Raw genomic sequence first — 23,754 nt, 5'->3', positions numbered from 1 at the left:
GGACAGTTTTTTTACAACGAAATGCGCTTGGATTGATGCAAGCAGACGATGTTCTCTCTGTCTGAAAACACACGTGTTTGAAATTTGGAACAGTTTGTTCTTCGTTAATTCTTCTCTGTGTTTGAAGTAAATTTGAAACGTAAATACTTTAATCATGGCGGAATTTGTGGATTTAAGACTTGAGGAAATGCTCCCAGAGCTGGAGCAGATGCAGAGAGTGGAATTATTCAACGATCAAGAAATTAAGTATGACAGAAAGAAGTTTGTGATTATTACGTGTTGATGCTAATTACTAAAACCATTTAAATTTTAGAGCGATAGTGAAAAAGCGTCGAGATTTTGAATATAAGCTCCAGAAACATACTAAAATGAAGGAAGATTTTCTCAAATACATACAGTATGAAATCAATTTACTGACACTAGTCAGAATAAGACGAAATGTATGGCAGTATAGTTTAAACAGTAAAGTTGTCACAAGACACTAAAACAATTATGTTTACTTCCAGAAAATTGGTTACCAGTTCAAGAAACCAGAGATTGATTATGCCATTGCCAACAGGATAAACAAAATGTTTATGTATGCTACAGCTCGTTTCCCGACTGATTTGAAAATTTGGTTATCTCACATTGAGTTTTGCAAGCGGATGGTAAATAAGCTTTACACATTTTCATTATAACTGAATCACCATAATTATTATTCTTTTGTCCAATAAAGAAATGGAATAGCAGCATAACCAGAATATTTGTCAGGCTGCTTGCCATGAAAAGCAATGACCCCTCACTGTGGATTATGGCTGCCAAATGGGAGTTTGAAGATAATGGCTCTGCCGCAAACGGCCGAGGTTTGCTTTTGAGAGCGTTGAGATTTCATCCTGAAAGCATCCAGTTGTACACGGAGGTAACATGTTCATATACGTTCCCTAATAATAAAATTCTAAATACTTTTGTGACAGGCTTTTCGTCTCGAACTCCTTGAAGCAGACCGACTACGGAAAAGGAGAGAAGTTCTAGGCCTCAGCTGTGAAGCTGATTTGCCAGAGGGTGAAGAAGAGACGAATAGCATTCTTGAGGGACAACTTGCTATCTTGTTTTACAACGACGCCAAGAATGCTGTAAAATCGGCTTCTGACCTTCTGCCTTTCCTTGCCGTGGTCAAAGATTTTGATTTCACTTTTCAACTTCGGCAAACGATCCTCTCGTAAGTTGATTTCCATTTATTACTCTTTAAATTTTTAAGCTTCTACACTTTCATTTTGTAGCGATATGAAAGTCGAACACAGCGAAGACGAAATCACTTGGGATACTGTAGCCAGAAACACGCTCGAAAAGGTGTCCACTGATAAGGATGTGAAGCTGAAAGATAGGATAGAGTAAGTCAAGTGAAATATCCGTTTATCATCAGTTAAAGATGCTAATTCGTTATTGTGATTTAGGTTGTGTTGCTCTACTTACGAAGAAGCTATCGAGCGCATTGACACGCCGAAAATGTGGCAACTGTTTGTCGACACGCTCTTTTTCTTGTTCCAGAATGAAATCATCAGACCCAAAATCCGTCAAAGAATTCATCACCTTTGTCATCGTGCGCTCATGAACGAAAAATTGTCAGACGAACAACTCACTGACTGGGTAAAACGGAAAAAAATAATTGTTTATTTAAAATTTACGTAATTTATTCATAATTTTGTGTTGGAATACAGATAGGCATGATGGAGAATGATCCTTTGTCCGGCTACCAATTGAAATCGGTTTTGGCTGAGGCTGTGCGTCAGTTTCCCAAGAATGCCACGCTGTGGGTGAAATCATTGAAGGCGGAGCTCGAACAAAAGGAAGAGGAGCCTCTCTTCCAGATTGACACTGGAGAATCCGACGAATTGCCTCCAGCTGGTGATGATGAAAAATCAGCAGCTGTTTTTGTTGAACTTCCGGCTCTTTTCTGGGAAGCGATCAAAGCCCTGGGATCTACAGCCGATTCGATTCCCGTTTGGGAGACGGCAATCCAACATTACGAAGCCTTGTGCAATGATAATGCTGAGGCTCTACAAACAGTCGAAAACCTCTACCAGAAAGCGCTCTCTGTTGAGCCTCCGGTCGGAAATCATTTCAAACCTCTTTATCTCAACTGGATTGCAACTCAGAAAGGTTTACATTTATTATTTTTACGATAATGACTTTAGTGTCAACAATTCTGTTTCTTATTTCTTTACAGGCCGAGACGAAGCCCGAAAATTGTATCAATCCCAGGCAGCGCTTCCACCTCTCGTGCTGGACTTTCACTACAAAATGATTCAGGTGGAGCTCAACGAGTCTCACCCTGACCTGGAATTTCTCCGGCAAGTCTACGAGAAAGCCGCCATGTACTTTGGCCAAAAGAATACAGGTATGCATTTTTTAAAACTAAAGTAAAAAATCAAAGACCAAAACTTTTTACACAACATGTAAAACGTTATATTCCAAATGATGGGTTGGGGGTGGGGGATAGGAAATGGAGTTACAAAGCCATCACATGAGATCCGTTTACATGTCGAATTTCCTTAATCAACTTTTTTTTATTTTTTCACACACATTCCAATGAATTTTTTAAAAATTTCTTCTTTTGTTGCCTTTTGATAGAAATCTGGCTTCGCTTCATCCGATTCGAATTGGAACGCGGCGACCCGACTCGGGTGGGTAACTTGCACCACCGGGCCAAAATGACGCTCGATCGAACGCTCTCGGACGAGTTCCTCGTTCAGTACACGCTGCTCCAACTGCAAGCTTGACTCCGCAGTCAACTCTTAACACAGTTGTCGACAAAAAAAAAATTAACTTTTTCTTCTTTGCCTCCACAAACCCAAATCTCCTTCCCTCCCTCTACCCCCTTGTGACAAGTGGAGATACAAAAAAAATCACGACTATGGCTGGATTACAAAATATCGTCTCGACATTGTTGCGTGTCTGTCTAGTAACGAGCATGTTAATTTTTTTTCCCTTCTTCCCCTCATTATTTACAGCGAGATTTAAATGCGGCACACAAGATTTGAACATTTTTTTTTTTATAATTTTGTTTTTGTTTCAAATTTTGCTCTGACGGGGCGGTAAAAATCGTTATAAAGATAGTATAGCTCGAGTAAAAGCATGTTTAAAAAAAAAAAGATTAGAGCGTGTGCGTTTTTCAATGCTGTTTTTTTGGGGGTGTAAAAATAATACTGCGGGAGGAGAGAAAGGGCGGGAGGTTTCAAACGGCCGGGAGAAAAATCCCACAAACCCTAATTTTTTTTTCTTTTCTCTCCTTTTCATATGTATATCATATATATATAGCTACACACACAACACACAGAGACATATTGGGGGGTGGATTATTGCCGACTATTATCATATATCAATTGTCATCAAAATAGGATCGTTACTGAATTCAATTAAAAAGTTATATAATAATATTAAGGTGATGAAGGGGAAAAAAGGGGACCAAAAAATACTGGTTAGAAATATGTGTGCGCTTTCGATTACAAATTTTCGATTGACAGCGGGCTGGGGAGGGGGGAATAATAGGATAATAATAGTTTGGGGAGAACAAAAATTTGCGAAAAGATTTTCTTCTTTTGTGCGTATCAAAACGTCAGCCACATTTTCTTTTTTCAATGGACGGGCTTCTATTTTGTTCTTTCCTTTTTTTTTAGATTTTATTTTTTTTTTGTCGTGGTGGGCAGCAGCAGCAGACTGGTGGAGGGGAGAGAAATTGTGGAATGCCAATTGTTGTCTTTTTTGGGTTGTGATTGATTTTTTTTTTTTTACGTTGTCAAAGTGGGAATGCAACTGTTACTTGGGGGGGGGGGGTTGTGCATGTGCAATGAGTATTATAGCTGGCATTTGATTATTTGATAAAAAGTTTCGTTTTGGTTTTTTCCTTCTTTTTTAGAAAATGTTGCGTCCAATCGTTGAGGGGAGTTTTCAAAATATGTTGTCGCGGGAAATTCAAAATCAGAGATAGATAGAGAGAGAGAGAGTTAAAAAAGGAGATTCAATTGATGGATTTCGTGGCCGAGCAGCCGCAGGTGCACTGCCGAACGATCGGGTAATGGAGCGGGATCCATTTGCAGAAGCGGGGCGGATCCCAGTACTGGCAGTGCCAGCGCAAAATGACGACTTCACGCTCTTCGGAGGCGCGGCAGGTCATTCCCGGTGGGAAGGAGCACGACTGGTTGGCGTGGCATCGTCCCTGTTTGATCCAGCGGGGCCAGTAGCGCGAACCGAGATCCTTCCACCGGTAAATGACGGGGCATTGAGTGTAGAGCCAGAGGAATTTCTCCAACTTCTTGCGGACTTTGCGCGACAGGCGCGTCCGCACTCGGCTGCCGTCCGGCAGCTGCAGCGAGCCGAGGTTCCACTTTGAGCGGCCGGGGACGTTGCGCCTCGAGGGCGACAAATTGTTGTTGTAGCGGACCGGGTATTCGGCCGTGCCGTTCGGGTACAGAATGGCTTCCTTGGGCTGTCCAATCGACATAAATCGTCCGTCGAAATGATCTACAACAACACAAAAAGATGAAAAATAAAAAGTTAGTCAAAACCTAAATTTTCTTATTTTTTTATTGGCCTAGAAAACAATTTCGAGGGGAGTCGAAAACGTGCCGATCAGTTCGACCGTTGGATTAACATTAATGCAGGGCTCTTTGGCCGTGCTCACGTCTCTATTATATTACGGAATTAGAATTTCATCAAATTCGAATTTGGGCTTTTTTTTTTCTTTTCCCTTTTCATTTCAAACGTGACCGTAATCCGACAGCGTCATTGTAGGCCCCGTTCGGCTCGTAAATCATTTCCTCTCCAGTTTGAACATTTCAGGGGATTTCCCCTTCCAATCGTCACCAGCCTCTAATCATCATCGTTGTCGTTTTCATTCCAGAAAAATGAATCCAAACAGTTTACGTGTATCCGAGTCGGAAGTAGTAGACTGTGGCCACCATTGGCGTGCACCTCCGCACAGCAACAGCCGAATATAGTTTCTGATATGTCTGGTATAAACAAGTCTATAAGAGGTTCTTCTTCTTTTTTTCTTTTTCCCTTTTTTTCTTTCTGTTATATAGCAAGGAGCGAGGTTGTTGTCCGCTCCCGGACCGGGATTGGCTCCTCGATTGCCCATGTACGACTGGCTTCTTCTTCTTCTTCTATACTCGACTACTTTTATCTACATAATAGCGACGAGGCAGCAAAGTGAAGTATTAAGCGATAAAAAAAGGAGCCAACCCCATCCATCCATCCATCCGCCCCATCCATCCATAATCGCCTTTTCCCACCCAACCAGAATCGGCCCCATCGTTGTCAACCGGCGGCGGTGGTAGGGGAGAAACAAAAAAGAAAGAATACTAAAACTATAAATAGACAACATGGATTTGATGGATATCCATCCACATAGACAAGTCAGCTAAAAAAAACAACAACTTTCCGAGTCTAGTTACATGCGATGCATAATGTAGCGCCGATATGGCGCATTTAAAAAAGAAGAGACAAATAATTGAAGAGAAAAAATCTATAGACTCGGTGACCCAGGGCAACCGACGATATCCTTGGACGGTGTTCACGTGTACGACATTTTGGCGTGAGAAAATACACAACCGGCCACCCGTCCGCCGCGCTCCTATTCCTCCCAAGTGCGTGATTGACGTCAGAAAAACTAAACGGAAAATGGCTGAATCATCGATTTCGATATCGGCCCTGTCGGTCGAAACCGGATCGCAACTAGGAAGAGGAGACGGACGGACGGACGACGGCCGTGTCTTTGAATTGATCGAATTGGGTTTTTTGGCTTTTAAATTTAATTCAATCAAATGAGACACTAACCTTTGAGTCTGAGTCTGAGGGCGGCGGCGTCGATATCTTTGGGTTTGGGGTCGTATTTGGCGTCGGGTGATTCTAGAAGATCCGGAACCGGAAGGCCGGAAGAAGCGACAGACGACGACGGCTGCGGTTTGACACGTAGTTGTTGCTGCTGCTGCTGCTGTTGCTGGACGTTTTTGACGGTCGTCTGGACGGCGGCTGAGGCTCCTGGTAGCAACAAGGAGCCGGGAGATGTCGCCAGAACGGCGGCGACGACAACGACGGTCATGCCCAGCATTAAAGCGGGAAAGGAGCCGCCACCATGTCGACGACGTCGGTCGGCTGCTGCAACGACGGCGCTAGTTCCTGCTGCTCTTCTCATCATCTGCCAATCGAAACCATCAACACGAAATCAATAATCAATTATCAATGTCTTCCCCCCTTCCTTGCCCGGCTGATCAGGTCCCGATTTTTCATTGTCACATCGTCAGACGGACCATCACCAGACAATGTTTCATCATTCTTTTTTCTCGAAATAATAAACAAACAACGTGATTCGATTAGCAATTCAAAAATCAAATGACACACACACACAAGGAAAAGCGGAATTATTCCGCTGTGACGATCTCATTTGATTTGATATCTTTTGGGTTAAAAGGAAATTTCCTTATCTACAAACTAAGAATAAGAAGGAGAAGAAGAAGAGGAAGAAAAGGAGGTTTTTCGTTTCCCCATTTCCGGATCGTGTTCCGGCGGACCCCGGAGCGAGCGCTGGGTTTTTCTTCTTTTGGAACACACAACAATAGGAGCCGAGTCTACGTTATAGATTCTTGTGTGTGTAGTATAAATATATAAATAGGATTCAATCAGGAAGGAGCTCATCGCCGATGTCGAAGAGAAAAGAAGGAGAGAGACCACCCTCTTCTGCCATATCTCCTCCCTCTTTTTTTGACTTCCTGCATCTCCTTCTTTTCGGTCTCTTGATGTTGTTGCTCCTAGTCTAGCCTCCTATTTTTTTGGAAAAAGGGGGGTAGTGTTACTATCCCTCCTCACATGAAAAATGGATACGACCATCGATATAGATTGGCTCCTCTCTCCTTTTTTCTTTCTCCAAGGCTCCTGAGAAAGGGAAGGGGGAAAAAACACAATTCGGCTCCTTATATCAAGCTCCTTGTATGTTTCAGGAAATGAGATGGAGATCCTACAACATGTCGGTGACCTGATGTAAAAGAGAGGACAATCCTTGGGAGGAGCTCCTATCCGACCCCTGGACACACACACACACACAAAAGTCTGCTCCTACTCCAATGTTATGCACTATAAAGAGCCCCTAGGCATCATCAGGAGCATCATCCCTCCTTTTTTTCTTCTTCTTCCTTCTATATGCGCGGCCCTCATCCAGTCCATGTCTGAGTGTTTGTGGCGGATAGGACAAGAAAAAAGTGGGGCGTCGTGTGGATTAGCATCGAACCAAAAAAGACAAAAAGAGGAGCTCCTTGTTTCATCGCAAAATATTTTTTTAAAAAAGAGAATCCTTTTAAACGGCTATATAGCTTCGGGGGGGGGGGGAGGCTTTATATTTATAGTGAAAGGAGGGAAGATCCCACTTTCCTCTTTACATCATTTGGATTGCGCCGGAGTAGTAAGTCGTCTTCGTCGTCGTTTTCTATTTTGTTGTCCCTTTTTTCTGTTTGTGTTCCTTCTTTCTCTCTTTCTCCTAATACAAAACAAATAAATAATCATCGTTCCCGTTCGTCGCTATGTAATAGAGTGCATCTATAACTCATCATTTGGGATCACTTTTAGCGATAGATGCGCATCTTTCTCTCTCTCCTCCTTTCTTTTTTTTTCTTCTGGGGAGGAATATGGGGGGGGGGGGGGATTCTTGTTTTTACTTCGTATGCAATCGAGATGATGATCGATGAGACGGACAACCAAACAAGACTCCCCTCCGCAAGTGAGCAAAGCTCCTGATCCCTCCACGGTTTTTCCTTTTCTTTTTTCCATTTTTGTATGGAAGAATATTTCTGGGGGGCCGCACATATACACAATAACAACATCATCAAAAAAAAGGAAGATGATCTAACTCGCTAAATCTTTATCCCTGATGTCTCAATACCAGTTGGTGGGGGGCCTCTCTCTCTTGCACACGCATACAGTTTGACACGTTTTTCCTTCTTTTATGTGTTAGGAGCGCTGTCGGGGGTGACCCAGGATCTTTCTCATCTTCTAAATGGATGATATATATAGTTGAGTAAGAGAGAGGGGGGAGTTTCGGACCCTGGCGGATTAATAGGACAAACAGAAGTTGAGAGCGAGGGGGAGAGAGAAGGAGAAAAAAGCTTTTATCAATATAACACAAGTCTAGATGTAGACAATATCGAGCAGGAGGAAATAGATATATACTACGACGACTACTACTACTGCTAGGGGGATGACTGAAAGACTTTGGGTTTTCTCTTTTCTCTCCCTCTCTTCTGCCAATCGATCCAGCCCGTTTGTGTGGAAAAATGACCAACAAGGAGTCCGCTACTCTCTTCATCGAAGGGTGGACACACACACAAACACAAAAAAAGGGGGAAATAAAATATCTGCCACGACTTGTGTTATTGTTTGTATCAGAGAGCTTGGCTGTCTCGACCAAACAAAACCAAAAATGTGCTTATTGTGAAACGTGCTGTGGGGACCGATACGCTCCCACTAAAAAAAAATAGTGTTGGGATCCCGAAAAGAAAGAAGAGGAAGTGATCCATTTCCCAAAGTCAAATCCCTTGGAAAAAAAAGAAAAAGTTAAAAAAAATTCCTTCACAGCAGCACCGCCACCCTTTTTCTTCTTCTTTCCTTCTTCCGTGTCTATTGAAAAATATGTTTCGAAGGACCCCCCGAAAAAGGGTGTCATTCCATAGCGCACAATAGGAATTCTAGAGAGAGAGAGCGGCGTAGAGAGAGAGAGGAATGCCACACATTCAACAACAATACAATTAGCCCCGTATAGAGAGAGTCGCTCTTCTCTTATTGAAATGGTGAAAAAGCGAAGGTGAGAAGTATTTTTGGGGAAAAGAAAAAGAAAAAATAAAAAGGTTGACACGTTCGTCACAGTTTTCACACGTTCTCCCCTCCAATAAATGATGGGACACTTGGGATGCTGATCTCCGAAAAGGTGTTGGTTTCAAACATTTTTTTTCTTTTTCCTTTGACATAAAAAGAAAAAGGAGGAGGAGGAGGGAGGTGGGCTGACACGGACACAAATGTCTCCACTAAATGTTCTACTAATAGCCAGACACTAATAAAATCAAAAGAAATCATAATTACCTTTTGATGGATGATTGAGGGGCCCAGATGCAAACTACATTCACTAGAAGACGACACGGTTGGTTGGTTTTATAGAGTGTTTTTGTTTTGTTTCTTTTTTCTCGGCGGGCGATTCAAATAATTGTTAATTTTTCTTCTTGTTACATCACTTTAACCGATCGATTCAAACCTCTGCGGCGGATGCGACTGCGGCCCGAAAAAAGGTGGTGGACGTCTGCACGATAAAAAGATGCGGGAAAATACAAATTGGATTCGGTTACAAGATTTTTTGGTTTTGTTTGTTTGATCTTCTTCAAACACACAGAAGGGGGGAGCAGCACGGATCGGGCGGGGGGGGGTTGACAGTAGTCTGACTGACTCTGGCGAGTCGTATGAGGAGCTGACACGGTAGTAGTGGAACTTTGTAGTAGCTGAGCTTCGTATGCGCTTGCGTCGTGCCTCGTATCCGGTTTTTGTGATGGAAAAGTGGGCAGGACTTTGTGACTTTTCGGTGGGCACGGTGTGGGGTGGACGGTGGGTGGTGGTGGGGGGTTAGTAAGAGGAGGGGGTTATCTTGAGAAAAGAAAATTGTCGACGGGCCGCCCGCTTATAAAACCACCCTCTTCTTTTATATTAGATGGATAGAAAGAGATAGATAGATATAGACATGCATATATACATCTCCCTGGAACTATACGAGACTCTCACCCTCCCTGGACTGTTGTAGCCCAGCATTTTCGCTCTAAGCTCTCTTCCGTGTAATACAATAGAGACCCAGAGCCAAAAAAGAAACTTCTTCTTGTACCACCCAAAGAAGAAGAAGAAAAACTCTCCGGCCCGTCTTTATCTCTCAATAAACCACCTCATCCCTCCTTCCCTTCTTCTTTCTAGATGCCACCCTCTTTATTCTCAACAGTTTCTGAAGAGGGGGGATCCAGGGAAGAAAAATCGCGTTCCGGCCGCGCCAGAAGACCGAAAAGAAGAAAAAAAAAAGGTGAAAATTATGATTAGATGTTTTTTTAATAGAATTTTAATCGATTGAAGTCTCCGGTCGAGCCCAGAGGAATTCAAATCTTCGCGCCCTCGTATTATTTATTATTTAAGACATTTTTTTAACATCAAAAATATCTTTTGATTCTAGTCGAGTCTGAACTGGATTCCAACAAACAACCAGATGTGTATAAAGATCGATCGGCGGTAGATTCAAAAATAAAAAGAACGACTACTAAACAACAGTCGGCAGCTATTGATAGCCTTTTAAAACACACACACGGCCGTTTTCAACAATCAAACACCGTTATTACGATACACAACCCGCTGAGAAAACATTCGACAATCGTGTTCGGTTCGGGTTAGTTAGTCGACTCGATATCAAAGTCAAAAAAGGGAATAGAGAAACACAAAGCAAATTGACGTCACTCACCCCAATGTGTACATAAAAAAGAGAAAAACGTTTTGATCTTCGGATGGCGAGTGTTCACGCACCCAAACAAGAACAAACACACTATCCGGAAGTCGAACCGGAACGGAACTCTCTCGGTTTGTAAGGGATATTCCCGAGCGGTCGACATCGGGATAATGGGAAATGTGTCTTGTTTATACAAAAAAAAAACCAGCCAGTTCAGTTTAAGATTTTTCTTCCAAGATTATTTCCAAGTAGACAAATAATACTATCGCAATTATTCGGCTATCCTTATTCGAATAAAATAAAATATTGAAAGTTTCAGCACAGACAGTCGTCGTCCGTCCATTGCATAAATAACTGGGAGAAGCCGGTCGATCGCAAACGTTCGATCCCTTCGCGTCTAGTTAATATACTCCCGGGGATATATTTATTCCCGATCGACCGATAAAAATACCCCAATACCAAGAAACAAAAAAAAAGGAACACGCACAAGTCTGTCCGTAAATATTTAAAAGGGAAATCAGTCGCAAAAAAAAAGTTGAATCATTTCATTAATGGACTACCAGAAAATGTTCTGTTTTCCCATTTCAGAACCAAATCATTCGTCGAGAGTTCTAAAAGAAACAATCTTCTAGGTCATGAATGAATATTTGAACAACACGGCAGACTCCGCAATAAAATAAATACGCTCTCTACTGGTCGCGGTTGGTGCTGGGCGCAACCGGATGAGAATTTTCAACATTTGCCCTCCAAACTTTTGGTTGAAACATCTCGAGAGAGAGAGAGAAAATGTCGACACTTGGTGGACTAAAAGATCAACAAGATCGATTGAACTTCTCGTGGAAAAGAAACAAAACCCGAGGACGACGATGATGATGAGAATAATAATAAAGAAAAAAAGGGGTATATACGTACTCTACTATACAATATTTGGAGTTTAAGACGATGAATCATCGGACGACGATCGACACACACTTTTTCTTTTCGTCCAAAGTTTTTCAGCGCCGATCTGTTTGTCTGGCACAAGCGATCGAAGCTTCTCCTTTTATCCCGTTTTTCTGCATAAATCATTTGAAAAAACAAAGTATCAACTTTTTCTTTTTTTTTAATATCCGCGACACACAAAATAAAATAAAAACTAAAAAAGTTTTTTGTTTCGTCCGTCAACGAGGAAACCCAACAAAAATAAACCATGGCAATAAAAAAACAAAAAAAGGAATTAAATAAGATCATACCCACTGGAGCTAATTGAGTTTGAGGAAATCTTGTCGGCTGCTGCTGCTGCTGCTGGCGGCATCTTCTTTAGCCTAATCTTTCGTCGCCTTATCGGTTTCGCCATTGCTGCCAAAAAGTGAAAAGATTGAACAGCTCCACTTTTTTTTCTTCTCTTCAAATTGTTGCTGGGGAAACTCCCCAATTTTTGTTGCGGCGGGCCCGGATCAAAAAGTTAAGCGAGTCTGTGTTTTTCCGCACTTGCACGGAAAAAAAAGGAACTTCCATCCAAAAATTGGTGCGAAAAAGACGGAAGTTAGAAAAAAAGTGGAATCAAACTGACGCCATCCGATTTGGGCCAAGAGTGGATGCACATCCGTGTTGGCAACGACACCGACGGATGAAAACTCGGCAGCAAAAGAAAAATGGAACCAAACTGCCATCTCCCTAAAGAGACACAAAACAAAACACAAAACACGGATAACAAATTGGACAACACTTTTGGCGTTCAGACGACTACTACTACGTCTCTACTACAACCAATACTACTACTACTACTACGACGGTGTTTACTACGAAGGAAGTTAGAAGAAAAAAAAAATACATACTACCAATTCCATCTATACTACGATGGATCGTGTCAATATTCGCTCAGCTGGAGACTCACCATTGCCCCCTGCCCAAATGGATGGCCGGCGGAATACGAGCTGTGAACATCACCAAGCGAGGCGATAGATATATTCTTCTTCTCCTGTGCTCTCAAGTTATTCAAAAACGGGCCATTTCAATACAATCTCTTTTCTCCGCGTCCAAAACGAAAACTTTTGCCTCCATTTCTATTCCGCCAGACTTGACCTCTCGTAGTAGAGTAAGAGTAGTAGGACTACTACTACTATCACTTCCTAGAAGAGATTTTTCTTCTTCTTCTTCTTCTTCCTGGATCCAGGAAAAGTTTACGGATTATGGACTTTGGCAAATGTTTTCGTTCCGTGACGCACGAAGGCAAAGTTCCAGGTTCAATCAGAACGAGTCGCTTTCACAGGACGCCCTTCATCGATGCTCTTTGCGTGTCATTTTCAGGAGTGGGGAAGAAGAAGAAGAAAAAAAATAAGGGATGGAAGAGGAAAAGGCGACAACAGACGTACACACACACACGCCGCCGGACGAGATGTGCCGAAGAGTTTTTCCACGCGACACCAGTTTGACATTTTCTTTTTGCGTTTTTGTTTTTTCTTGGCTGCTTTTGGTTGATGACAGCCAAATCATTTTATTCAACACGATCAAATACTATGAGAGAGGTAAAAGGATGAAAAACAGGAGTTGGGGAGGGAACAAAATTGGGATGTTTCACTTTTTCTCTCACTGTCACTTTTGTTTTTGTTTTGTTTTTTGCCTGTGTTAAACCAAAGAATTTCTTTGCATTAAAAAAAAAATTTGGGAGGAAAACAATCAAAGGGAGAAACAAACAATACCAAGGGAAGGTGGGTAAAAAAGGGATGGGGAGGTATTTCAAATGAGAGAAAGGAATTAAGACAAAAAAAAAATAATTAATCAATTATTATTATTATTTTTTAAAAAAGAGACAATGAATTGACGATTGGCCAATGAGGGGGATCTGCGTTTCTTGTTTGTTTTTCACCGAAACATTGAATCTTTTTGAAATTTTATTTTTTCTATTTTTAAGCGTCTTGGCCTTCAATCTTCTCCTTCTTCAGATCTGTTGGAACTTCGCCTGCTCGGTGGTAAACAAGACATGGAAACAGCGTTATTTTTTTGATTTTCTCTTCAAAACTTGGTTAGTTTTTGTTTGTTTTTTAAATTTAAAATTCCAAATTTGGATTGGCATTACCTTCGGGACTGACAGCGTCACTCGTCGAGTTTTCACGCGGTCGCTTCTTGCCGGGTGATGGACCACCGGCGGCCGTCGAGGCCTTGTTGAAGCTGCGCGATCCCGATGAAAGCGGCTTGGCCATTCCAAGTACTTTGAATATTTGGCGGAAGGCGATTTGACGCAACGCTTGCTGCAATCGGGTAAACACACACGCGGGACAAAAATCAATACAAATTCAATTTCGGAAATAGACATTCGATCGGCGTTGTTATTTATTTACCTGGGCAGAGGCCGTCATGTCTTCGCGTTCTTGTGCGCTCAAATTGCCACAAACGTCGATGGCGTCTTTCTCGCACGGATCGCCGATACCTTGACATTTTCCACGTAAAGATCAACTATTTGGAATGAACATTTCAACGTAACTTGTTTGATTTACCTGGACCCCATCCTTCATTGGTGCTTAGCAAAATACCAGCAGAGAGCGTCTCGAATACTCGGCGGAGGGCGTCGCCTGGAGACAGCGGAGTGCCGGCACTGAACGTGGCTCGTTCCACAATTAATTCTATTGCCTTCAAATGCATAATTGAAATTCAATTTGAGACAAATCGATTGGGGCAACAACAAATGTTTACCCAGAGATCAAGATTCGACCAGACGGGCGAACGCTGACAGAAATCCCTCATGACCCTGATTACTAGGACGCAATTTTGGAGCGTATTGGCTCTGGCCTGGAACCATTTGGCTCGACGCAGCAGCGCCAGCGAGTGCAGGCAATCTTTCGTGTTGAGACGACCTTCCTTGATCGTGGCGACGTCATTCATATCAACGTCGTTGCCTGGAAACGGGCACAATTCAAATCATCACTAATGCACCGACGAATCAAATAGTCACATCAAGAGCAACAACGTACCAGAAGGAGCCGTTCCATTCGTGGCGCCAGCGGTGGCAGCAGCTGCAGCGAGTTGCTCTTCCCTGACAACGGGCGAAGTCAGAGAAACCTTGACCAAAATATCACCCGGCAGGCCGTGACCCTGGACCGATTTCACCATGACAACTGCTTCACTGGGGAGCGTTTCCACGTTGAACGTGATTGATGGGGCGACGACCTTAATAACGAGAGAGAGAGAGACAGATAATCAAGCCAGTCCCTTATCCTCTTGCCCTCCTCCTCCCTTTTGATTGATGGACCGACTACTTACAGAGAGGTGGGCCGGCAGAGCTTGGGCAACTCTGTCCAGCAATTGATAAGTAGGTGGCTGGGAGCAGAGTACGACCAGCTGAACGGTGCGGTCGCCTTTCAAAAGTAATCCTTTGGCCAGCAGTCCAACCCTCATGACGCCCTTCAGCATCCGCTGCGGCTGAGCCGAACCGTTTGAAACCGTCGTAGTCGTTGCAGCGGCCGCCGGAGACGAAGTTGCAGTAGCTGGAGCGGCAGGAGGAACAAGATTATTGGTGGTGGCACCGGCGGCAGCCTGAGAAACGGCCGTCGCTGGGGCAACAGCGGGAGATGTGGCTGCAACAGGCGATTGAGCAAGGGCGCTGGATTGCGGAGGAGTCTCAGTAGTCTTCGTCGCTTCTTCGGGTTGGTGCGTCAGCTGATCCGAAACCAATTTCAACGAGCGTTCGACATACGAAACTAATGTCTGTATGGCCTCTAATTCCATCTCCTGGATAATAATAGAATCGTAAATCATTTGATTAATTGAATTATTTTGAAAATTGAACTCTAAAATGATTCCATACCGATGGATAAATTTCCGCATGTTTCGCCATGACATGCCGATCGTCATTTGATTCGGGTTTACGCATAGCTGGATTGGGAAGGCCCATCGGCATTGATCCGGTAGGGAAATACTATGGCACGAATACACAAAAAAATAGATTAAAAACTTCAATCGTAAGCAAAACGTGTCTTGCCTAGAGGCAAAATCTTACCTGTGGCGGAGGTGGTAAACCCATCGAAAGACCTCCATGTCTGCCAAGTCCTCCACGTGAAGGGCTGGCCCAATAGGCTGGAGGACGTGGCTGGTTTCCATCTTCCATGACAGACGGAGCCTGTGGCATTTCTTCGTAGTTTTCACTGCCTTCCCAACCCCCTTCGTTGGGCTTCCGCCTCTCCTGCCAACCTGGTATCGTTTTGTTCTTTTGACGAAGAGCTGGCCAACCTTTGGCTTCCACTACTAAATTGGGGTCTACTTTCTTCTTGTACATTAACCTTGAAGAGTAGGGACAAAAAGTTTAGCTTCATCTACACACCGATTTAGACTAATTCCATCATTACCTATGACGTCTGCCTTTCAGATGCATATCCTTGGCATTGACATCGTTGAAGCGACAATCGCAGAGCCGGCAATTGAACCCGGTTATTTTGCCTTTAATCAGAGATACCTAGAATCAATTTCTGTCGGCCGGGCACGAACTAAGAATGTTCAAAAAGTATACCGTCGCCGCCGCGCAATTCTTCCACGTAATCTTGCCCTACAGGTTGGATCACCTTCTCTTCTTCCCATTGGGCAACCACTGCCTGTGCTGTTTCTGTAGCGGCAGCAGCTGTCATTGGCACTTCAGCCTCTTTCTTGATTGCCTGAACGGCCACCGGCGCCGTCGTCGTGGCAGCAACAGCAACAGGAGCGGCCGCTGGGGCTTCTTCAGATCCGTTAGCTTTCGGCCCGCCAAGCGTGTTTAAGTAGTTTCCACCTGCACATACATGACAAAGGGATACCGAATAAAAATTGAGCAAACATTCAAAAGGAAATAATGAAGTCGTCTTTCTTCTTTCTTTACCCAGAAAGTTGATTTTAGGAGTTCCGGCCACTACTTTCACGACCGTCGCTGCTGAAGCAGCCGGTGTAGGTACCGCTGTTGCAGGAGTTGTGGTCGCTGTGGTGGTAGTGGCAACAGGTGCAGTGGTCACAGCGGCGGCTGAAGTAGTCGGTGTGGCTGCTGCGGTTCCAGTCGCTTTTGAATGAATCAATTGAGGCTCAGCAGGTGGAATTGGTTTACCTAGTTTAGTATGAAGCTTGACGACCTAGAAAATTCGAGGAGACTAATAAGTTCCAACTTGGAATATTTCACAATTTCGTCAAGTTCGACAACCTTTTGATGCTTTGTTCCGCGAATGTGAGCTGCATAGGCATCAGAAGAAGTGCAAGTCACGTTGCAAAGTTCGCAGTGCAAAGCGGCCCCAGTCCGTGGGGTAGGAACCTAAAAGAATCAGATAACGGTTAATCCATTTACCAGATTTTGAATGAGAAAAACATTAAGAACTGAGCATACCATTGGGAGTCCTGTGCGAACAGCTGCTTCTTTCTTCTTGTGCTTTTGTCCGTCCAAGTGGTCTTTGTAGGTCTGGGGACCTTGGGAAAATAGTAAACAAAACGTAAATTTTCACGTCACAGTGCGTAAATTGAACCGCATGGTTTTATCACTTACTTGCACATGAGATTTTGCAAACTTCACAGTAATGGAGCTGTTGAGTAGAACTGCTGGTCCAACGCTGATTAAAACCGCCAGCAAAATATCGGCCACGTGTTTTAGGTCCGCCTTGTCCTCCTCCTCCTCCACCACCACCGCCGCCTCCGCCGTGACCGGATTTGTTTCCGGACATTTGGCCTCCTCCACCCATTTGTGGTGCTTTAGGTCCGGATTGGTGATGTAGGTAAGCATGAGCTGCATTGAAGAAAGCAGCCTCATAGCCTTGATAATGAGCTGGGGGGATTCCTTGTCCATCCTGCTTACCTGGTCCTGCGAGAAACATGAAATGAATGTATTTTAGATCAACCAATGCTGCCAGCAATTATTCCACTTACCTGGTGGTCCCGGGAAATAGTTTTTTGATGGTTCATAGTTTGATTTAGCGGGGAAGCCATAATATCCTGCTATTGTAATTTGTTTAGTTACGTAGCCTAAGTTTTACTAAATACAAGTTGTCAGCTAGGGAGATTAAATTCAAATATAGCAAGTGCCCAAATGCATCTTCACTTTACAACACAGTAAACTTCTAGTGAAAAAAATAATGAGAACTTAAGTAATCTTAAGGCTTTCAAGCAAAGGCTTCGACAACAAAAATTTACGTCTACCACATGATTCAAGTTGGGGAGAAAGATTAATGCAAGTTTAATTTGTTGAGCTTGATGAGTTGAGCACATTTAAATTAAGGCTACTGAAGATGTCAGGTTCATGTAACTAGTCTTGGAGACCAGATTCAACGTTGTTGTTTCTAACTTGATTCTCAGAGTTTAACCAGTGGTAGTATTCTACTTTAAAAACATGGTAATGATAGGAAACCAACCAGCAAAAGCCGCCGTGTTAGGATAGGCCGTATGAGCCGTGTCGTAGGAGGTTTGGCCCGCAGCCGGGGCCGAGTGGCCACCGGCGGAATAGCCCGGGCTTGGTCCGGCCGAAGCTCCGTACGCTTGCGTCCCAGCTCTGTGTGGTATAAGAACGGCAAAATTCCAAAAGAGATACACGACTCGTCCATATTAGTTGTTTAGGGCCATCAGCGATCATTAAAAAGGTTATGATTTTCGTCATAATGAAGACAACGTAGGTGAAAAATGGGTTCAAAATTTTGCCGTCGTCATGATCGATGGTGGCGATTCAACACCAACATGGCGGCATGTTGCTGGCGAGAAATGTGTATGTACCGTAGAAAAATTACGTTTTTAAACATGCAAGCAACTCTTACTCAACTGATGGGTGGAATCATTTGATTCCTGACAGCTTCCTTTACCTTTTACTATCGTTAATTATTCCCAATTGACAAAAATTACCCTACTTACGCTTGTTGATTTCCAGCCGGGATGAAATTGTAGTATGGGTTTCCAGCCATTTTTACGTTGAATAAACGAGTCGATCAATAAAAAAGCCGACTGGTACTAGTTGTCTGCCTTTCGGCTTTAGTCTGCGTCTACGCAGCGGTGCCACATCACTTTAAATTGGCTTCAACGCAAACAAATGTTATTTTGTTTTTTTAAATAAATATTATTTTAGATTTTTACACTTCGTAAAGTGTATTCAACTTAATAAACACCGGATAACCCAAAAAATATTTATAGGGATTTTCATTTATTCAAAAATTAAGTAAACTCTGTCTTTAATTTGGTCTAAGAGAGGGGAAAAATTCATTCTTAATGAACGATGATTAGCACTTTTGAAATCTAGGCGGGATTTTGCTTCTGGTCGTTTTTGCGGACTTGTTCCAACATTTCTATATAAAATATTGATATTGTGCCATTATTTGCATTATACATGTAATGTAAATGCATTTTATTACATACCAGCAATAACCAATTTCAATCCTTGAGCAAGCTGAATAGCTGAGTACCTAGCAAAAATAAATTAAGTATTTTAAAATGTGATATCTCCTTTAGAATCCAATCTCTACCTATTTTTGAAATACTATCAACTTACGGTTTGTTCAAAACAGGCACATGAACAAAAGCTGTTCTGGTTTTATCAACACGGAGGGATGAATAAAATATGTAGTCACACAGGTAACGGCCTGGATCAGTAGACACACAGGAAACTACACCACAAGTAGAGCTGTTCATATTTTGGCAAATTGTTCTCATGTCAATAGAGGATTCTAGATAGTCCGGGCATCCTTCAACACACACACCACCTTCAGGGAGGTTGCCTGTGTTGTCCAATGACCCGTATCCTCTGTTGAAGGCTTGAGTCTCCAAAGTTAGTTCTTGGGCCATACCAGAGACTCCGACATGAACAACAAGCTATATTTAGAAGAATAACACAATTAAATTTCAAAGCTAAAACACCTCGTCAATGGATATCATTACCTTTGGTTTATACAGTTGCCACAAAATTGGAATTTCATTTTTCACGTAATCATATTCAACTGGAATTTCTTTAGTTACTAATTGGATTCCGAGCTCTCGTTCGACCTCTAAACCGCGTAGCAATTTGACAGCTTCCATGCTAGAATTAATTTTATGAACTCCAAAAGGCCCAAAACCAGTCACTATTACCGTATCTTCGCACACGGGAAATTCTTCGTTGGACCCCATTTCTTCTTTACCCAGGTGTGACGGAACAAAGAACTCGACCAAGAAATAATACTGCAAGATTATAGGTAACCTTGTTATGACGTGACTGTCGTGACATTTATCTAAACTCACGCACAGCCACAGGTAGGTGCAATGTTGCCGGTTAAACAATAACAATTGAGGTGAACGAACTCGCTCTCTCATTTTAAAATTAAAAAACGAATTAACCAGTGCAGATGGAAATCGAAGAATTCTGTTTTTATTTATCAATCGGCGCAGACAGTTTGTTATGTACTTCAAAAAAGATACCTCACTCTTGCGAAGGGTTGGTGGCCAACAAGTGTCGGTGAACCATCTCTTCGCGATTGATGAGGTGATTGGTTTTGGTGACGAGGTCCATCAACGAGGCGAGGCCACTTGACCAATTGTTGAGTAGGACATTGACGTCTTGCGTTTGTGACGTTTGGAAATGAACAACGCCGTCCAATCGGTCCACCTTGGCGGTGACGGTCTTGCTGGAAACCAAATTGGAGAGAAATTCTTCCGTTTCCTCGACCGACAAGTCAAGGAGAGCCGCCATCCTTTGCATCGTCACACGGGTGTAGTACTTGGCCATAATGCGGATATTGTACTCGACAACGCGGGTCTTGAGGGCCTTCCAGCGTTTCTCACCTTCCTCGGTACCTGTTGTCAAATTATTAGCACTCGACTCCGTTTGTTAAACAAAAAATGGATTGTCAATTCAAACTCACCGACGGTGAAGACGTTAGTTGCTGGTGTTGAAGCGTCTCCCACTCGAAGGACTTGTTCATACTGCTGGCAGAGAGTACCCCAGTGGATGAGTTCAGCAGCGATAAACAACTGCAGCAGTTCCCTGGGAAAGCCAAGAAACAAAGACAAATTGGATTAGATTCCGCCAACAATTGCATTCCATGACATTTTGGTCGGTTACTTGTATTTGGGGATTTCGTCGACGACTTTCTCCTGGAGGAACCGGTGAGTGAGATCGGATTGTTCGTTGTCAAAGGGACTCAACAAAAGGTAAAGGATGGCGTGTTGCATCATCATGCGTCGATCGGCCTCGTTCTCCTGGATCACGTCAGTGTTGTACATGGCCCGGTAGTGCTTACAGATGGAAAGATACGATCCTTCGTGCTGGTCCACATCGATCATGATTCTACAAAACGTGAAAAAAAAGGAATCAATTAAGACATTTCGTACAGCCAAAAGAATCCAATAAATACACACTTGTAAAATTTCAGCTTAAGGTCGTGCGAGTCCTTTTCTTCAAAGAATTTGATGCTGATCTTCTTCGAAATGATCTGCGTGCGGATAAAGTCTTTCTTTGCGAGACAAAGCCTCATTTGTTCGAGAATGAGCTCGACCTGTAGTAAGGATCGACAAATTAATTGAATCGTTTCGCCAAAAGAAATTCTACAATTTCATCAAACCTTTTCTCGCTTTTCCATGGATCCGTAGGTCTCAACCTGGAGCTCCTGGAGAATGTCGGCGGCTTCAGTGACTTCACCTTCATTTTCCTTCATTTGGGCTAGAATGTGAGTCAATCGAGCGCGTTCCACCTCAACATAGATCTGCAAAAATGTTTTACTTATGTGAAAAGTTCATAATGGAATTTTTAAAAACTATCGTCAAACCTTTCCAGTAGTGACAGTTCTGAGGGTATCAATCAGTTTGAGCTTCACTTCCTTAGTAGGCATCTGGTCAACATATTTGCAGCATTGCTGGACCATTTTGGTAACAGCTGCTTTCAACTGGCTCCTTCTTTTGGTCAAACTAATGATATTTTCGTTGAGCAGATCCCACTTCTTGGTGTCGAAGCAAAGCTGCACAATAGCTTCCAAGATACGTCCAGTGGAGATGGCATCGGCACCCTGCAGGAAAAGAAATGAACAATGAATTGACTCGGCAAAAACGTAAAAAAAAAGTCAACTCACAGTCCTAGTCTGCTTCTCAAGAGCATAAAGAATTTCCAAGCCTTCATTAATTTTTCCCTCTGCTGCCAAAGCTTTACAGATGGGTATCTTTTCATCGCAAGTCGAACTGTAGTCCACTTCCATCTTGATGATACGGCCCCCGTCGGTTGTGTTTGATTCCGCCATGACTTTTCTTTCGCTTCAAGCCTTTCAGACTCTTTAGAGCAAACCAAACGTTTAATTGTCGAGTTAAATATGTGTGGTGAATTGTAATTGTCAAACACTTACGTACCGGTATTCCTAGTTTTGATTAACAACTTTCTGCAATGTCACAGAACAAGAGCTTCATGTGCAGACATAAAACTCGAAGCAACGTTGCCATATTTTCGTTGGTACGACGTTGCGCACAGAATTCCGCTAAATAAAAAAATAATAACCGGAATAACAGAGCACGAACCCGACCGAAAATTGTATATCCAAAGTAAAAAAAAAATAAATAAATATCAAATCAATTGAACCCAGTGAATCCGATCGGCTATATAGAAAGCAAACAAAAATCGCCATGCCTTACGGGGTAGACACAGACAAGAGAAGTCGGAATCATTTTCGAACGATAACGTTCGTAACTTCGGATATATAAGAGAAAAAAAAATAGAGAAGCTGCTATAGAATGAGTAACAGATTTCAAATCGGAAATGGAAAAAGTTCACGGAGCCAACAAAGGAGATGGGAAGATTGAATTATTCAACGGCGAACATTCGCTTGCTGTGCATTCGACTGGAAAAATATTATATCCAATAGAAAAATTCTGCCGGAAAAGAAAAAAATCAGACGGATATATATTTTTTCTGACTTTGCTGCTGTATTATTACAATGTACACACACAATTTCTTTGTGCCTTTATATATCTGCCGACTCGTGTTTTTTTATTTGTCAAGATGATGTCACATTTATGAGGCTATACGCCAACCGAACCGGGGAATATATTTGGTATCACGCAATCGGCTATCTAAAAAAGGCCCGTTTAAGTTGACATTGTTCTTGGAATATATAGCTATAGCCTACTGAATTTTACACGATATGGATAGCTGCAGCAAGGGGAATAACAACAGCTGGGCTTATGGCTTTCGGAGAATCGATTAACGATATTCGGAAGACATTCAAGAAATAATCAAAGTTGAAGAACATTTTCTGGCCAGTTGCCAGAACCAAACTAACATTCTTAACTATATCTTATTCGTTTATTTGTTTGACTATAGCAAGATTGGAATTGTTGGTTAACTGTTTAGTGGAATCAATTAATGGGAGATAAACAATTCGTCTCAATTAGAGCGGACGACATTGTAGCCGAATCAAATGCCAAAACAGCGGTCTCCATGACACGCAAATAATGAAGTGTAAAATGAGCCGAACAATCGCGTCGTTACATAATAACCTCTCACAAGAAAACCTATTTAATTTTAGAAAATTAGCGTAACGTGTTAAATAGTCGACATTCGTCTTTTTTCAGTTGAAAGGCGGAAAGTAATGCGATAACCGAATGAACAGTTTTGCCATTCGCCATTAGACTCGATTAAAAATGAACCAAGACAATTTTCCACCGAATAAACAGCAAATTAAAAAAGTTATCAAATTCTTTCAAACATTTGGATCTATATCAATTATTTAAAAAAATAAAAATAAAAGTTTCCATATTTAATCTGTTCAACAGCGAGTTGAGCTGTTAACCACCCAACTCATGCGGAGATTTGCAGTTGATTGGTCACGCAACGTATACGTATATAAGCGGATTTATTTTTATTCCGTCATGGGAAATCAAAGTGTCGACTGCTGCGATTTCAAGCGAAGGAATTCAACGATAGTACGCGGGTATTATCGGCTTACAGCAGTTTTAGAACTCTGATGCTCGTTCTATTATTTGTTCAACTTCAACATGCTAATAATAATTCCCCGTTCAATGGCAGTACAAGATTATATACCAAACGTTAATCGGTTTCGCGCCGATTGTGTTTCTCCTCTACATATGCGATGCTCAAAGTTGTCCATCCATTTTCACCGGATTTATTCTTTTAGAAAGAAAATTTGCTCTTGCGATCGTTCCCATTGAACTTTGGCTAGTTTGTTTCGTTACAAAACATCACCTTGCTGCGGGTTCAATATCAAATAAAAATGTTATGTGTGCTATACTGCTGCAATTAAGTTTTACGCAACGTCATCATTTTCAAGGAGACCAGCAAATAACTGGCCATCAAAAGGCGGAAGCCATTCGTTTTATAGAATAAAATG

At 42.4% G+C, this 23,754-nt stretch overlaps 5 protein-coding genes across 11 annotated transcripts; 1 reads left to right on the top strand and 4 right to left on the bottom strand.

Moving 5' to 3' along the window:
* The first annotated feature begins 20 nt into the window (after positions 1 to 20).
* Positions 21 to 2,923, top strand: LOC124197305 (U3 small nucleolar RNA-associated protein 6 homolog). The gene is made up of 10 exons (XM_046592683.1): positions 21 to 246; positions 314 to 440; positions 507 to 647; positions 716 to 898; positions 954 to 1,198; positions 1,260 to 1,370; positions 1,434 to 1,626; positions 1,698 to 2,139; positions 2,207 to 2,377; positions 2,611 to 2,923. The coding sequence occupies exons 1-10, from the start codon at positions 155 to 157 to the stop codon at positions 2,757 to 2,759; spliced, it is 1,854 nt and encodes a 617-aa protein (XP_046448639.1). The 5' UTR covers positions 21 to 154; the 3' UTR covers positions 2,760 to 2,923.
* On the bottom strand, positions 2,422 to 11,606 carry LOC124197307 (noggin-2-like). Of its 2 annotated transcripts, none has more exons than XM_046592686.1 (3): positions 11,402 to 11,606; positions 5,815 to 6,175; positions 2,422 to 4,500 (listed from the first exon to the last, which is right to left on the bottom strand). In XM_046592686.1, the coding sequence occupies exons 1-3, from the start codon at positions 11,555 to 11,557 to the stop codon at positions 3,998 to 4,000; spliced, it is 1,020 nt and encodes a 339-aa protein (XP_046448642.1). In that variant the 5' UTR covers positions 11,558 to 11,606; the 3' UTR covers positions 2,422 to 3,997. The 2 variants fall into 2 exon arrangements, with proteins under 2 accessions (XP_046448642.1, XP_046448643.1); XM_046592687.1 differs by lacking the exon at positions 11,402 to 11,606 and adding an exon at positions 9,103 to 10,206.
* Positions 11,607 to 12,918: 1,312 nt separating this feature from the next.
* On the bottom strand, positions 12,919 to 18,469 carry LOC124197303 (zinc finger RNA-binding protein-like). 6 transcript variants are annotated; one of them, XM_046592679.1, is made up of 19 exons: positions 18,311 to 18,469; positions 17,821 to 17,957; positions 17,339 to 17,407; positions 17,268 to 17,273; positions 16,962 to 17,198; positions 16,806 to 16,885; positions 16,626 to 16,733; positions 16,314 to 16,557; positions 15,972 to 16,226; positions 15,811 to 15,901; positions 15,465 to 15,744; positions 15,273 to 15,383; positions 14,729 to 15,196; positions 14,440 to 14,635; positions 14,162 to 14,364; positions 13,966 to 14,098; positions 13,810 to 13,898; positions 13,548 to 13,719; positions 12,919 to 13,430 (listed from the first exon to the last, which is right to left on the bottom strand). In XM_046592679.1, exons 1-19 carry the CDS (start codon positions 18,358 to 18,360, stop codon positions 13,378 to 13,380), a joined length of 2,982 nt encoding a protein of 993 aa, XP_046448635.1. In that variant the 5' UTR covers positions 18,361 to 18,469; the 3' UTR covers positions 12,919 to 13,377. The 6 variants fall into 6 exon arrangements, with proteins under 6 accessions (XP_046448635.1, XP_046448636.1, XP_046448633.1 ...); XM_046592680.1 differs by having other exon boundaries at positions 17,339 to 17,404; XM_046592677.1 differs by having other exon boundaries at positions 16,962 to 17,273.
* Positions 18,470 to 18,522: 53 nt separating this feature from the next.
* Positions 18,523 to 19,673, bottom strand: LOC124197309 (pyroglutamyl-peptidase 1-like). Its single transcript, XM_046592689.1, has 4 exons — positions 19,328 to 19,673; positions 18,942 to 19,261; positions 18,809 to 18,855; positions 18,523 to 18,738 (listed from the first exon to the last, which is right to left on the bottom strand). Exons 1-4 carry the CDS (start codon positions 19,553 to 19,555, stop codon positions 18,689 to 18,691), a joined length of 645 nt encoding a protein of 214 aa, XP_046448645.1. The 5' UTR covers positions 19,556 to 19,673; the 3' UTR covers positions 18,523 to 18,688.
* A 98-nt stretch (positions 19,674 to 19,771) lies between these two features.
* Positions 19,772 to 21,901, bottom strand: LOC124197306 (26S proteasome non-ATPase regulatory subunit 12-like). Its single transcript, XM_046592684.1, has 8 exons — positions 21,761 to 21,901; positions 21,490 to 21,685; positions 21,190 to 21,426; positions 20,986 to 21,126; positions 20,783 to 20,919; positions 20,487 to 20,711; positions 20,287 to 20,408; positions 19,772 to 20,218 (listed from the first exon to the last, which is right to left on the bottom strand). The coding sequence occupies exons 2-8, from the start codon at positions 21,652 to 21,654 to the stop codon at positions 19,845 to 19,847; spliced, it is 1,401 nt and encodes a 466-aa protein (XP_046448640.1). The 5' UTR covers positions 21,655 to 21,685; positions 21,761 to 21,901; the 3' UTR covers positions 19,772 to 19,844.
* Between the last annotated feature and the right edge of the window lie 1,853 nt (positions 21,902 to 23,754).

This window comes from Daphnia pulex, chromosome 7 (genome assembly GCF_021134715.1).
Source record: "Daphnia pulex isolate KAP4 chromosome 7, ASM2113471v1".
NCBI lineage: Eukaryota > Metazoa > Arthropoda > Branchiopoda > Diplostraca > Daphniidae > Daphnia > Daphnia pulex.
The sequence above is the reverse complement of the archived record's forward strand: the minus strand, read 5'-3'. Positions and strand labels throughout refer to the sequence as shown.

Bases quoted from the DNA above. Each gene is read 5' to 3' on its own strand.
- LOC124197303 (XM_046592677.1), bottom strand. From the start codon at position 18,360: ATGGCTGGAAACCCATACTACAATTTCATCCCGGCTGGAAATCAACAA. The intron at 14,365-14,439 runs GTACGTTGTTGC...GCCCGTTTCCAG, and splicing joins GAATGGAACGGCTCCTTCTG to GCAACGACGTTGATATGAAT. The intron at 13,899-13,965 runs GTAAATCAAACA...GAAAATGTCAAG, and splicing joins CAATGAAGGATGGGGTCCAG to GTATCGGCGATCCGTGCGAG.
- LOC124197305 (XM_046592683.1), top strand. From the start codon at position 155: ATGGCGGAATTTGTGGATTTAAGACTTGAGGAAATGCTCCCAGAGCTG. The intron at 247-313 runs GTATGACAGAAA...TTTAAATTTTAG, and splicing joins TTCAACGATCAAGAAATTAA to AGCGATAGTGAAAAAGCGTC. The intron at 1,627-1,697 runs GTAAAACGGAAA...GTTGGAATACAG, and splicing joins ACGAACAACTCACTGACTGG to ATAGGCATGATGGAGAATGA.
- LOC124197306 (XM_046592684.1), bottom strand. From the start codon at position 21,654: ATGGCGGAATCAAACACAACCGACGGGGGCCGTATCATCAAGATGGAA. The intron at 20,712-20,782 runs GTGTGTATTTAT...CACGTTTTGTAG, and splicing joins CTTAAGCTGAAATTTTACAA to AATCATGATCGATGTGGACC. The intron at 20,219-20,286 runs GTGAGTTTGAAT...ATTTGACAACAG, and splicing joins AACTAACGTCTTCACCGTCG to GTACCGAGGAAGGTGAGAAA.
- LOC124197309 (XM_046592689.1), bottom strand. From the start codon at position 19,555: ATGGGGTCCAACGAAGAATTTCCCGTGTGCGAAGATACGGTAATAGTG. The intron at 19,262-19,327 runs GTAATGATATCC...TTCTAAATATAG, and splicing joins GGCAACTGTATAAACCAAAG to CTTGTTGTTCATGTCGGAGT. The intron at 18,856-18,941 runs GTAAGTTGATAG...TATTTTTGCTAG, and splicing joins GTGCCTGTTTTGAACAAACC to GTACTCAGCTATTCAGCTTG.
- LOC124197307 (XM_046592686.1), bottom strand. From the start codon at position 11,557: ATGATTTATGCAGAAAAACGGGATAAAAGGAGAAGCTTCGATCGCTTG. The intron at 6,176-11,401 runs GTACGTATATAC...TTCGATTGGCAG, and splicing joins TCCAAATATTGTATAGTAGA to ATGATGAGAAGAGCAGCAGG. The intron at 4,501-5,814 runs GTTAGTGTCTCA...GTGTTGTTGTAG, and splicing joins CCTCAGACTCAGACTCAAAG to ATCATTTCGACGGACGATTT.